The sequence below is a fragment of the Miniopterus natalensis genome, chromosome 9 (assembly GCF_054644295.1).
Source record: "Miniopterus natalensis isolate mMinNat1 chromosome 9, mMinNat1.hap1, whole genome shotgun sequence".
Lineage (NCBI taxonomy): Eukaryota > Metazoa > Chordata > Mammalia > Chiroptera > Miniopteridae > Miniopterus > Miniopterus natalensis.
The window spans coordinates 10,902,306-10,916,414 of record NC_142089.1 but is presented as its reverse complement, the minus strand read 5'-3'; the positions used below and the strand labels follow the sequence as shown (position 1 = coordinate 10,916,414).

The 14,109-nt window shown below is 52.3% G+C and overlaps 1 protein-coding gene across 1 annotated transcript; it reads right to left on the bottom strand.

Annotated features, from left to right (window-relative positions):
* Window positions 1-7,339: 7,339 nt before the first annotated feature.
* On the bottom strand, window positions 7,340-12,793 carry PLA2G2D (phospholipase A2 group IID). The gene is made up of 4 exons (XM_016214728.2): window positions 12,718-12,793; window positions 9,608-9,752; window positions 8,826-8,932; window positions 7,340-7,491 (listed from the first exon to the last, which is right to left on the bottom strand). The coding sequence occupies exons 1-4, from the start codon at window positions 12,755-12,757 to the stop codon at window positions 7,340-7,342; spliced, it is 444 nt and encodes a 147-aa protein (XP_016070214.2). The 5' UTR covers window positions 12,758-12,793.
* Between the last annotated feature and the right edge of the window lie 1,316 nt (window positions 12,794-14,109).

The window sequence follows — 14,109 nt, the reverse complement described above, 5'->3', positions numbered from 1 at the left end:
AAACGTGGATGTGAGAGAGAAAGATTGATCTGTTGCCTCCTGCACATACCTGGTCCGGATGGGGGATCGAACCTGCAACCAAGGCATGTGCCCTGACCAGGAATTGAACCCAGGACCTTTTGGTATATTATATGATGCTCCTACCGATTCAGCCACACCAGCTAGGGCTACTGTTGCTCATCTTGCTCGATTTATTTTTCTTTCTTTTTTTTGGCCGCAAAAACCTTTATTGTTTCCATTTGGTCCAATGCGTGGGAGGGCCCCAGGGTGGTTAAGAGAATGGCGAGGGGTTCTGGGGAGAGGCTCAAGTAAAAGCCAGACACCAGGGGAAGCAGAGGGGCCCCTCAAAGGCCTCTGGCTCCAAAGGCTCCTAGTGGTGCTTGAGGGTGAGCCTTTCGAAGAGATACTCGCCCAGCGCAGCCTGGGGGCCAGCCTGCGGAGGTGACCAGGTGTCGCCTGTCTTCTTGATGAGTGTCACCTGCTCACCCAGAGAGTGCTTCTCCCGGGAGTCACAGAGCTGAGGGTCTGCAAGAATAGGACCCAAGGGCAGGGGTCAGGCTCCTCTCCAAGGCCACAGTGGCCTCCATGGCCTCCTGGGTTTTGCCCCACTCATCCTGGGAAGGTGGTTCCTGCAAGAAACTCGGCCACCGCACTGGTTTTGCATCTTTAAGATGCTCGGCTACCCCGGCTTCTCCTCCAACTCTTGGAAGAAGTGGCCAGTGCCCCCCAGGGCCACGTCGTCACGGTGGAAATAGAAGCCCAGAGACAGGTAGGTGTGGGGGCCCCGCAGATGCAGGTTGGCCAGCTGGGTGACCGCAGCCGCCACCTCGGTGGCATAATTCTGAGGAATTTGGGAGCTCGTGGCTGCTCAGCAATAAGGAGTTAAGGTTAAAAAAAAATGGTGTTGGCTGGTCTCAGAGACTGAGGACGGCTGAGGTGGTTCTGAAGGTGGCGACTGAAAAAGACGCTGGAGGGAGGTCGGAGGCTGGAAGGAGGGGCGGCCCTGGGTCTGTTCCGTGCAAACATGGTTGAAGCGAGAGACAGATCCGGGACCCCGAGGCCACTTGCCTTACTTACTTTTCCATATAACATGTGCCTTTTCCCCTTGGACACTTTCGTGTTAATGGAGAATTACGGGCCAATGTTGGTAAGGAAAGACTTTCCTCTACCCTTTTAGGTGTAGTGACGAGGGCCTGTGAATTAAACTAACAAAAGGCAGCTTAACGGGAGAAAAGGCATGCAATATTTATTAATATTTACATGCACAGGAGTTCACAGAAAAAAGAAGTGAAACTCAAACAAGTGGTTAGACTCAGGGGCTTATCTGCCTTCTTAGCAAAGAAAAGGGGGGTTAGGGACAATAAATTGTGGGGAAATGACTAGGAAACACAGGTGGAAACTAATGGAAAGATAGGGGCTATTTTAGGAAAGCCTGTTTATGAAATTCACCTTGGTGTCGACGCCCCATCTTTGAAGATAAGAGTTGTTCTGCTCTCCCTGGTACAAGGGCGGGGACAGGGGTGTGGGCACCTTCTTTGGAGGGCAATTTAGGCCCTTTTAGGCAGAGAAGGAGAGAACAGAGAATTCTTTGTGCGCCTGTCAATTCTCAGTTGCCTTTAGCTCAAAATAATTCTTATGCCAATGTGGCATACTTGGGGGTGGCACATTCTGATTCCTTTGGAGGCCATGGAGCAAAGGAGTGACAAGTGCGTCTAGTGTGGGGTCTCCTGCTCCCAGCCCATGACTCCTTGACTGCCCTGCCCCCTTGCCCGCCGTGGTTTCTCTCCTCAAGAGCAGATCCCATGTTCCCATCTGGCTTCGCCCGGCGTCCAACTTCCCAGAGAAGAGTCCAAGTCGCACTGACTCACAGGGCAGCTGTGGACTGTCAGGGTGTAGGTGGCGTCAGCGTGGAGCCAGCTGCCCTGAGCATCTCTTGAGCACTTGCTAGTTCACCCAACTATTGATTGTGCCCTTCCTCTGTCTAATAAGAGTTTTATTTTCGTTGCATTTCTTTTCATGGCCACCTTCTGTCTATGACAACTGTTACTGGCTTGTCCTATACCAGAGCGATATGTTTCCTCCTTAAAGAAATTTATTTAGATTAAGAAAAGCTTAAAGAAAAAGGAAAGTGAAATATTAAAGCAGACCTCAGGAAGGTGCTGTGTGAGAGGCTGGGGTGTGGGAAGCACCCCCGCACCCCCTCCTGTCTGGCCGATGAAGCAGAGGCGGTGAGAGACTGGGCTCGCGTGGAGTCTGATTTAGGATGTGGGGCGCGAATCCTCCGGCCCAGTTTGCTGCGCCAGCACAGAGTGAACACACCTCGGTCTTAACTAGCAGATCGGTCCCAGGGTTGGCCATGGGGACAGATTCCACCTGCTCCAGATGCCGGGTGCAGGGGAAGTGGGGTACCAGGGCCCAGTGATAGGGCCTTTTTTTTGGAGCATGATTCTCAGCTGGAAGCATCAGTTTCTCCAGCAGCGCGTGTTACAAAGGCAGGTTCCTGGGCCCCACCCCAGACCCAGAATAGCAGCCTCTGGGTGTGCGGCCCTGGAACCTGCATTTTCAATAAGTTCTCCCCAGGGATTCTTGTGAAGTCTCAGAACCTCTGCCTGAGGGGGTGCCCCACCTGGGCTGGGGAGGGCGGCCCCAGGACTCAGGCCTAGTGTGTGTGGCTTTAGCTCCAGAGCCCGGCCTCTGCCACTGCTGCTGCTCCCCGAGTGAGTGACCTCCTGGAGATGTGTCTCAGCAGAGCTGGCTTCCCCATCTGCAGGGTAATGGGGTGTAAACGGGAAATGCGTGTGAGGCTCTTAGGGCAGGCCGGCCCAGGGACCTGCATCTCCGATCTCCCGCTTAGGAAACCAGGGGGATTTCTTCCCCTTCCTTCTGCTGAGTTCCCCTGGCCTGGGGTGTCGGCCAGGGAGGAGGCACTCCCCGCAGCCTGTTGGCAGAGCCAAGCCCAGTGCAGACTCAGCTCAGGGCTGGGTCCTTGAGGGTAGGGGACAGCCTTGGCTTTGGCTCGCCCGAGCCCAACCTGGCTCCTGGAGGGGGCTCCAGAGGAGGCAGCCCACTTGGAGAATGACCTCCGACCCCACTTCCAAGGCCTCCCGGGAGTAGGTCAGTGTTCTTAGGGGGAGGGGGTGCTGATTTGTGAGAGTCGTGAGGGAGGAGACTGGGAGGTGATAAAACCTGTCCCCTTTCCAATCTGTATCCCCACCCCTTCCACTCTGTCCCAAACCTCTCACCAACCAGAAGCCCTCACCAAGAAAGAGGTGAAGGTTTGGTCAAAAATTCCTGTTCACTGGACTCAGAAACAGCCCCAAGAGGTGGCTATGATCTCCCCATTTACTGATCACAAATTGAGAATCAGAGAAGTAGCCCAAGGTCACATAGCTGGGAAGTAGCCCAGTTGAGAGAAACAGGATGAGCTTTCCTATCAGTTTTCATTCATTCATTCATTCATTCATTCATTCATTCATTCATTCATTCCTCATTCATTCAAAAGATATTTTACATGCCTCCAGCTTTGTCCTGGATGCTGGGGATGTTGTGGTCTCTGCATTCGGAGTGTTTACATTCTAGCCGAGCACTGGAGTGAGATAAACAAATGGCTGAATGAGTGAGTGACAAAGAAAACCATCAGAGAGTATAAAGCAGAGAATTAGGATTAAGGCAGAGAGGCTGGGGTAAGTAAGAGTGGTGGTGGTGGGGGTGCTTCGGGTTGGGAGTGCAGGAACATTTCCTGAGGGAGTGACTGTCAGTTGAACTCTGGATGACAGGCCAGTCTTGCAAAGAGCCCTGGAAAGTACCTTCCTGGAGAGCCCCCAAGGTGGGCAAGGCTAGGCCAGGAACCTAACTAAGGCAGGGAGAGAACTTGGAGGAATCCCACGGCCGGCCTTGTCAGCTTCAAATTATCACAAACTGTTTTAAAATCTCTTCTTTATTTTAAGCAAAAAAACTAAGCAAACAAATATACCTGGAGGATCCTAAGCTAGAGAGAGCCAGTCAGACCCTGACTCTGGGTTGTCCAGGCTGCCTCGGGCTCAGGGGTCAGGCTGGCTCACAGCTGACCTCAGTAGTGAGCAAGGATGCAGGGACCCCAATTGTACATGCCCCCATTTCCCCTCCAGGGACCCTGGGATGTGGAGGAAGGGACAGGAGCCCCAGCCCCACCAGCACATCATAGCGAGGGGAGTGTGGGTGAAGGGAACCCGGGTATTGGGAGTGAGATCCAGCTGGAAAAACAGGCAGAGACATGGAGAGGTGATCAGCCTGGGCTGGGCCCCCACATTCCAGAGATGGGACCCTGGACCCAGGTGACCTGTGGATTGGGTCAGCCAGTGGTGGGAAGGGGATCTGTGCAGGGGAAGGTGCTCCAAATGTGAGGGTTCTATTTAAGCACTTATTGCTGGTAAGATTACTACTCACTATGCCTTTACCCAGGTGTCCTGTCTTGCCACACCCAACCTCACCTCCTCTGCACTGGTCCCTGGGTGTGGTTATTGTCCCCCTAAGGGGCACCCAGGGCTGAGTCACCAACTGTCCCAGTAAAGAGTGTGGGAGGTAGGTTGAGACATGGCCCTGGAGCCAGAGAGACATGTGTTCGAATCCCAGCCCTGCCACTTATCAGCAAGTGACTCATCCTCAAGTTTCAGTTTCTGCAGCTGGAAAATGCAGGTGGCAGTGTCCCAAGGGAGGGCAGAGGAGTGGGTACATGGGCACCCCAGGTGTTTAATGTCTTGTTCAATGCCCCTTCTACTCCTCCTGCTAGTGTCCCTTTGCAGAACCTGACCTCAAGGGAACAGAAAGCTCAGGGACTGCGTCTTTCTCTCTGCCTCCTACAACCAGGGGTACGTGAGAGATGGGGGCAGATACAGAAGGTGCCTGTGAGTCTCTCCTTCCTTTGAGTCTCTTATCCAATTCCAGTGATTGGAAATTGGTCCAGATTGAGAACTCAGAGGGTGGGAAGGCCTTGCCTTACTTCTGGGGCTCAGTTCTGGCTGCCCTGAGACCCTGAAGCGGTCTCATCTGCCCATCTCTCCTCTTGGTCCAAAGTCCCATGTCTTTAGCAACCTGGGATTCATTCATTCATTCATTCATTCATTCATTCATTCATTCACTCAACAAATACCTATTGATACCTACTATGTGATCACTAGGCCCTGCACTAGGTGCTTAGCTCACAGAGGGGAATATTGCAGACACAGCCCTGCTGCTGACCCAGCCCTGGGCTTGCCCACCCGACATCAGTCCTATCAATAGCCCCAACAGCCCTCAGTTTAGCAGATACTTATCCTTAAGAGACATTGGCCCTGTCCCATCTGAGAGATAAATAAGTCCTGAGGAATCTAAACTGACCAGGTAATCACTGGGGCCACATGGTTTAGGGTAGCCAGTCCTGAATGGGAGGTCTGCTGGGTGGTGGTGGTAGGGCTAATTTTTAAAAAGAGACAGAAGAGACAGCATTTTCTCTGCTGGATGTTGGCATGTCCTGGCTTGAGGTCTGGGTCATGGCTGCCATCTTCGAGCCAGGAGGAGCCATCCAGAGGTCAAAGCCAACACAGCGAGGGTGACTGGCCAGGAGCAGGAGAGAAACCAGGTGCTGATGACATCATCAAGCCACTAAAGAGTCACCTTCCCCCTGGACTTATTGTCATGTGAGGTCATAAATGCCCTCATTGTTGAAGCCTGTTGAGTGGCAGTTTTCAGCTGGAAGCTTCCTGATTAGTACAAATGAGGTGGGGTGCAAGGGGGCAGAGTGGGAAGAATCTGGGTGGGATCCTGGCTCTGCCTTTGCTGGTTGTGGGACCTCAGGAGGTTCCTGTCCCCATTCTGAGCATCAGATTGTTCAATTTTAAAGTGGAGATAAATGCCCATACCTGCCAACATTGATATTGTCAAGGCCACAGAGTCTGGAACATGGGAGCTCTGATGGACAAGGAGAATCGCCAGCTCTTGACCTTGACTAAACTGGACGTCATGCATCAGGATCTCATTGGCACAGCTTGTACAGTCCTATAGATGGGAGCGAGGGATTGGGTGGAAAGAGGGGAGCACTGTTGAACAATTTTGTCCTGATTTAGCTTGGGGATGACTTCAGATTTGGTTACTACAGAACAACAACAACAACAATAATAATACAATTAACATTTAAAGGGGGATTGCCATGTGCCAGGCACTGTGCTAAGAGCTTAGGCATTCATCTTGTTTAATGCACTAACCTCATCTTATTTTCTTCTTAATTTCATTTATGCTTCATCTGAACTCAGTGCCCATGGTTCTTAATTCCTATTATACTGCTCCTCACAAGGCACTGAGCTTCACATGGGAGGAAAACTCCTCCGTCAGCTGTGTCACATATGTGTGCCACCGGCTGGAGGTTGTGGGTGGCTCTCGGTGCCCCAGCCCTGTTGCTGGAGACATGGCTACTTACATATGAATGACAAATTGTGAATCCTTATGTGAAAAAGCTATCCATTCATCCATGATCTGTCCATCTATCCATCCAGCCACCCATCCAGCCACCCAAACTCAGTTTCCCTAGAAGCCAAGACTGAGACAAGATTTCTTGTGCAAGTGAAGAATTTATTGAGGCAGTGCTCCCTGGAGAAACCTGTAAGGGAACAAGGAAAACAGGATCGGCCAGGGGACAAAGCAAGCAAAGAGGTGGTTCCAGATGTCTGCCCTCAGCCTGATCCCAGGAGGAGCTCTGGGACATGCAGGGTACCACCCAGGTGGTCCTGCACAGATGGGGGTGGGCAATTTTATGCTCCATGGTACTATATTCCATACTTATCGGTTAGAGGCGAGTGGGGTGGGGGTGGGGGGCTAGGCAAGGCAGGTCCCAGCAGACACTTCCCAGCCAACATCTGGCTTAGCGGGAATGGGGGGACTGGACCAGATCTACGTTGCCTTTTAGAGAGGCCACTCGGGCTGCAGCTTGGACAGTGTATTGGAGGAGTGAGACTGGGGCTGAGAGGCCTGGTGTGGCAGTGTCAGTGGCAGGGAGAACCTGCCACACCTCAGCCCCCAGGCCCCAGGCCCCAATACCTGCTACTTTGGCCCAAACACCTTCCCCTGGGGCTCCCTGGCCTTGGCTTTTCCTAAGATCTCAATCCACCCTCAAAGGAGACAGCTTCTGCCTAGGTTGGGAAGATTTAGAAGGTCCAAGAGGCAAAGCGGGTGGAAGGGGAGAGGCCGAGACCCTCCCTCTTCCTGGGAGTGTGTTAAAGGAGCCAGGCTGGTTCAAGGGGTTAGCTACTTCTGGGCCAAGGGTGTCAGCAATCCTGTGGGGCTTCCAAGGACCCAGGTAGGGGCTGTGGGACAGTCGGACAGGCTTCTTCTAGCACATGGGAGTTTGGCCCCTGCAACGGGACCTGGAGAAACGGGCGAAACGCAGCTTCTTCTTGTAGGTGCCCATGTTACGCTTCAGACAGAAGGCCACCTCCTTGTCACAGGCACACAGCTGCTGCTCACACCAGCTCCCTTTGTCAGCTGCGGGGTGGAGGAGAGGGGAGCTCAGTGTCCATCCCTTCCTGAGACAGAGCCAGGGCTATGTATAGGGTGCCTGGAGGGAACCCCTGGAGGCAGCGCCATCCTCCCTCAGCTTTAGGGTGTCCTTCCCAGCTACTGTGACTCCAGCTGTGTGACCTTGGGCACGTACCTTTACTGATTTATTCATCCAGTCAATGAACAACTGAACACCTATTGTGTGGCAGGCCCTGGGGGATAGGACTGAACACAGCAGACCTGTGAGGTTCTGCTTCCATGGGGGCAGCAGCTAGTTGAGAACCACAGAAATGAATATCAAGCTGTGCTCCCTGGAGGTAAGGGGCTGCAGGGCAGTGAAACAATCGGGCCAGAGCCACTGGCGCTGAGATTGGAAGGATCTGCTCTCCCTATGGAAAGCCAGGGTGGAGGAGGCGGAGTGTTCCAGGCAGATGGAACAGCATGTACAAAGCCTCTGAGGCAGGAGGGACCACAGCACTTCAGTTTCATTGTCTGTAAAATGAGGGTGGTCATAGTGCTGCCTGGGGGGGGGGGGGGGGCTGCTGTGAGAATTAAAGGAAGAAGGCAAAGCACTGGGGGCCTAGTAAATGCTCACTGAACGTTGGCTGTTACTGTTAGTGTTGTTGTTGTTGTTAAGCCCTCAATGAACAGGGACTGCTGTGAAGCTCCAATTTGATTCCCAGCCCGGGAAGCTGCCACCTGGCTTCAAACACGGGCCCAGGGGCCAGGTGACCTGTGATCCAACCCAGGCTCTGCTATTTGCAGCTGTGCGACCCCAGGCAAACACTTCACTCAGTTTCCTTGGCTATTAAATGGAGATCCGCAGGGCGGGGCTGCCCCCTGGCTGGGCTGCTGTGAGGATCAGTAACGATGGAAACAGGGACAATAATATCAGTCGCCCAAGTAAACTATTGGCAGGCCCCGGGCAGCAGCGTCTGTGGAGCTCGTTCTGCCTGCCCTCCTTCTAGAGCTTGGACTGACTATGTGGGGTAGAATGCGGTTATCCTCAGGCCATAGATGAAGATCCTGAGGTTCAGAGAGGTTGAGCAACGTGTTCAAGGTTACACAGCTGGTCAGCGGTGGGTCTGAGATCTAAGCTGAGGTCCACCAGCCCTCCGGATCCCAAAGGGATCAGAGTCCCATTGGACCCCTCCCTACTCCACCCCCATCCCTGTCCCCTCCTCCACGGCCTTGCTACTGCCACTGGGCACGTGAGCGAAACAGAGAGCCGAGTGGCTCGGGGCGTCACTGCAGGCGTATGAGGGCAGTGGGTGCCCCGAGTCCCCTCCTCAGTCTCCACTCCCGTCCCAGGCACTCACAGCACTGGATGTCCCCCTCGGAAAAGCTGTACTTGTAATTGTCCGTGTGGTAACGACAACGGTGAAACTTCAGGTGGGCGTAGCAGCAGTCATGAGCGTGGCAGCACCTGGGGGGAGGGGACAGGAGGTGGGGCAGGGACATGGGTCCAGGCTGCCCCTGCCCCGAGGAGAACCTGAGCCCTCCCCGGAAGGGTCAAGGCCTCCGGGGGTCTAGTCTTCGTGGTCACGCGAGCTGACGCCGACTGAGTGCTTCCTAGTACCAGGCACCTGCCTTTTCTATGAATTCTCTCTTAATCTTCGCTGCCACCCTACGACAGGGGTACTAGGATTATCCCATTTCACAGATGAGGAAACTGAGACTCAGGGAGGCCAAGCCACTTGCCCAAGGTCACACAGCCTGTGAGCGGTGGGTCAGGGAAGGGACCTGGGCCTGGCACTAGCTCTCATCTCTCCTCTGGTGGAGTCCCAGGGTTGTGGGGAAGGTCAAATGAGAAAATGGCAAAAAGAGGTGGGACTTCCTAAAAACACCGAGCAATGGCAGCAGGAGTGTGTGTGGGGGTACTCTAATTAGATGAGGGGTTGGGAGAGCAAGGGGGGTCTTCAGAGACGTTGGGGAACCTTCTAGAAGCCAAGCACCAAGAGGGTTGGGGCTGTATCAGAGCTCAACAGAGTTCCTAGCACATAGTACAAAACAAATTCACAGAATGAATAAATAGAGGGAAGGGACAGGGGAGAGCCCTGGGAACAGGATTGCCACCCGTGGGCCCGCCGGGGAGGGTTACCAGTCCGAGTCATCTAAGGGTATGCCTTTGCCACCAAGTCCACAGTGACAGCCGTAGGGCCAATAGGTGGTGATGGCTGTCTTCCTGGTCACTTGGCTGACCATCTTGTTCAGGTTCAGAATCCCGCCCTGGGTTGGAGTCGCACCTGCCAAGGGGCCCAGCAACAAGGAGAGGACGTGAGTCCCAGAGGAGGTCAGCGGGCCCCAGGCTGCCACCTCTGCTCTATCTGGACCAAACCAATGACCTCAGATAACAAAATGACAACCACCACTATGGCTATTAAAAATATGATAGCCCTGGCTGGTTTGGCTCAGTGGTTAGAGCGTTGGCCCACCGACTGAAGGGTCCCGGGTTCGATTCCGGCCCAGGGCACGCACCTTAGTTGCAGGCTCGATCCCTGGCCCCGGTCGGGGCGTGCGGGAGGCAACCAATGGATGTTTTTTCTCTCACATCGATGTTTCTCTCTCTCTCTCTATCCCTTCCACTTTCTCTGAACAGTTATGCGGAAAATGTCCTCTGATGAGGGTTAAAAAAAATAAAAAATAAAAATAAATATAATGATTGCGAGTGCTCACTATGGGTCCTTTCATGGAGTAATTTATTGACTCCTTCCATCCCATCAGATAAACACTATTTTTTTTTTTTATAAATCAGCTTGTTCTTTTGGTTTATCTGAATGTATAGAAAAGTTACAAAGATTACACAGGAAGTTCCCATAGACCCCTCACCCACTTTCCTCTAATGTTAAATCATCTTACTCATTTGTGGTGTATTTATGAAAACTAAGAAGCCAACATTAGTACAATGGATGCTATTTTTAGTCCCCATTTTAGAGAGGAGCAGACTGAGGCTCAGTAACTTGCTCTAGGTCATGGCAGCTGGTAAGTGGAAGAGCCTGGATTGAGAGAGACCCAAGGCAGCCTGGTTCTACTCTCCATCCCTGGGCACTGAAGCCCCATAATAGGAAGGCTCACCCTGCTTCCTGCACTGCCCACTACCACCCCCATCCCCCCTACCCCCCATCCCTCCTACCCCCCCCAACCCTGCATTTGGGAGAGAAACTCGCATAATCAAGAGCATGCCTGGCTCTTCTGGGAGGTCGTGTGATTTAGAAATCATTGATTTTCATGGAGAGTTTTCATTTCGGTCATAATAGCTTCTGGTTAGAATTGGTCGTAGGGGAATTTGTTTTCCTGGGAGAGAGGAATGCATTATGATGAGTTAGGAGAAACGAAACGTATTAAGTCAATGAATTCAAGGGAGAGTTTGGGCCAAAGACACAAAACAAGAAGGGGACTGAGATGTGTGTGTGCAGCCTCTACAGATGGCTCCAGAACACGGATGGAGCCGAGTCTCGGGGAGACTTGAGGCGGCCCCGACCCCGGTAAATGATGTTATGATGAAAGCTCCTCACGCAAACAAATTAAACAGTTACCCGGGTGTGAGCCCCGCACTGGGGAGGTTGGGGTGGGACTCGTGCAGTGGACCAAGGGGGAGACCACAAGCACGTGGCCTTGGGCTGCAGCTAAAAGTGCCAGGTGGTGCCTGGTACTAGCAGTTCTGCTGTGTCCCTGGCGTGTCCCCTCCATGTGGGAGAACCCACGTTGCCAGTCCTGTTTGATGTGGTGGCTCTAGGTGCGATGTTCAAGAGAAACCTTGGAAGCTTGGACAGAGCTGACGATGACCTCAGGCCCTCCGGAGTCCCGGATTCAGGGACAAGGAACCCAAAGTCAACATCACAAAGAGGGTGACCGTCCATCCACCATGTCGGCCAACCAGGGACTGGATTCAGAATCTTGCCTTTTTGGTATACCTCTGTCCCTCTTTCTGCCCTAAATCTAGCCTTTTCCATTTGAGCTTAGAAATACATGCACCCACCAGCTCACCCCCAGACCACGCAGCTCCCCCTCGACAGGCAAGCCATCACTTCAGCTGCCGTTCAGAATGCCTTTGGGTGGTTTCATTTCTTACAGTTTTATAGTAGGCGAGCCCAGCCCTGAGAAATTGAGTTTAACCCGTGGCTAGGGGGCTTTGGTGAAATGGCTGAGCTTATCAGCAATTCCTGTCCTAGCAGCTTTCTCCATCCTTACCTGCCACCAAAAACGATGGAGCCCTTTTTCCCAAGGGTCCCCCCAACAGTGGTGGGAGGCAGTATTGCTACCACCTCGTGCACGTGCTGTGTGTTAAGCTAATGCTTCCTTAATATTACTGACAATTGTCAAATATTTTGTATATTTTCTCATTAGAGTCCCTCTAACAACCCTATGAAGAGGGTGCTATTGTGCCCATTTTATAGATGAGGCTAGAGGGAGGTAGGGTGGCTTGGGGCCAAGGCCCTGCTGCCGGGAGATGGTAAGGCCAGAGTTCGAATCAGGTTGATCTGTGCATTTTTGTCTATGCTGTATTGCCTCTTTACAGCTTAGAGATGAATTTCTATAGCTTGATTGCAACTCTCCTAAGGTTTTCACTAGAGATGTGTTTCTCTGGAGAATTTGGGGGTCCCAAGATAACATACAACCACATTTAAAAGTGCATCCTTCTAAAATCATGTATTTTGAGATGGTCAAGAAACAAAAATGCCAATTTGCTGAGCAGCCACATTTTTACATTTGATCTGCTAAAGATCAAATAGAAATTGCCCCACCTCCCCCTAAGAGTCAACAGAACCCTCTCCCAGGTTCAAGGGAGATGATGAATATGAATGGGTTCTAAAAATATGGAGCTTTGTCTTTGTAAATGAATGTTACTGTTTGCTCAAAAGGATAGAGGGGAACAAGGTGAGGTATTTTTTATACAAAAAATTCTATAATTTTTGTCCAAAGTACCATAGGTGTCAGCTCAGCAGGCCCCTGGATTCTGAACCTTTCATTTCTGACCTTCACAACAGTCCAGAGCATGCCACATACCTTGGCCAGCCACATCTCTCTGGCCAAACACAGTTGTCCTAGGGGACTGGAAGCAGCTGACGGCTCTTTGCAAAGAGAAGAGGGTTGGGGGCTTGAGGGGCCAGGGCAGTGGGGATCAGAGCAGCTGCTCAGTCTAGGAAAAAGATGTAAGTCCCACCTGAATCCCTCCTTCCCTTCCCAGCCCTGGTTCCTGTCCCCACTCACCAGCAAACACCACCAGTGCACACAGCAGGGGAAGTTCCATGACCCCGGTCCCGAGCAGTGGAAGCAGCTGCTGGAAGTCCCTTCATGCAGGCAGCCCCTTATGTAAGAGCCCCCCACCCCCAACCCCAGCTGAGCCTGACCCTGACCCCGACCTTCCCAGCCGTAGCTCTCGTGGAGACACCCAGGCTTCTTCTGTTTCCTCTTTTCTGGCACTGGGGAATTAAAAAAATTTTTTTAAATTTATTTTTAACATCTATTTTTTAAACTTTCTGATTGCAAAAGGAACACATGTTCAGTGTAGAAGATTTGGAAAACATAAACAATAAGAAGGCTTTTCAGATCCCCTGTGAATCCATTAGGCACCATTGCCAGTTCGGTGTATGTCCTTCTGGTTCTGTCGCTCTCTCTCTATCGCCACACTTTTTCCTGACCAAATCAGGAAAATGTTATAGGTGGCTGTAGCCTCTCTTTTCACTTACTTCTAAAACCTGAACATATTTCTGTGTTGTTAAGTCTCCTTCTGCAGTAACATTTTGAAAGGCAGCCTCGCGTCCCACTGTAGGGCTATGCCATGCATTTCATGAATCCCCTGTTGATGGACACACGGCTTAGTGTTTACTACTCTAGACTCTACAGAGGTATAGTGAAAGAAAGCCTTGGGCTAAATCTCAGTTCACGTCCAGAGCTGCCGCTGTGGGATCTCTTCCTAACGCGGACTTGCTGAGTCAAAGCACGCGCACAGTTTGAAGGCGGGCGACTGACGTGTGTGGACAACTTGCAGAAGGCCCGCCCCAGGTCACATATGAGAGTCGCAATGAACACACGGTGTGGGTCCAGTGTAACTAGGGTGAAGCTGCCGATGGCAGCACACACGAAGGCATCGCGGAGAGCAAGTCTGCCGCAAGGGCCGCGAGAACCGTTCCGGGTTTAATGGACAGCCCAGAGGTGGCAGAAACTGGTTTTCTTCTATGCCCATTCGATGGTGGCTCAGGGACGTAGAGCCCAAGCTGAACTTCTGGCTGCCAGCTAAGCAGTTCACCCCAAAAAGTGCGCCAGCCAGAGTCACTGCTGGGAGTTGTTCTATCTGTCAACTCTCTTCCCCTCTCTTCTCCATTTAATTTTTCCTTTGTTCCTTGACTCCATCACCAACTGATCCCCTCGTATGTGAGAAAAGAACCTGCACACAAAACAGTTCAACAGCAGGTAAAGTGTCTCTGGCATGTTCTTGGACGGGCCTCCCCATGTGTGCTCAACAGTCCTTCCTTTCCATTCTTACCAGGGTAGGGCCTTACCCTACAAGCAGTCTTCTGGGTCTGGGCTCTTCATGGGGCGTGGGGCTGCCCCCCAGAGCCCCAGCTTCCCCTGATCGGGTATCATTTGGGCAGAAGCCAA

What these genes read in the sequence shown, in the direction of transcription:
- PLA2G2D (XM_016214728.2), bottom strand. Translation starts at nt 12,757, where the DNA reads ATGGAACTTCCCCTGCTGTGTGCACTGGTGGTGTTTGCTG. An exon ending in TGCACTGGTGGTGTTTGCTG is followed by an intron (nt 9,753 to 12,717) that starts GTGAGTGGGGAC and finishes GCCCCTTGGCAG; the next exon opens with GTGCGACTCCAACCCAGGGC. An exon ending in CCCTTAGATGACTCGGACTG is followed by an intron (nt 8,933 to 9,607) that starts GTAACCCTCCCC and finishes CCCTCCCCCCAG; the next exon opens with GTGCTGCCACGCTCATGACT.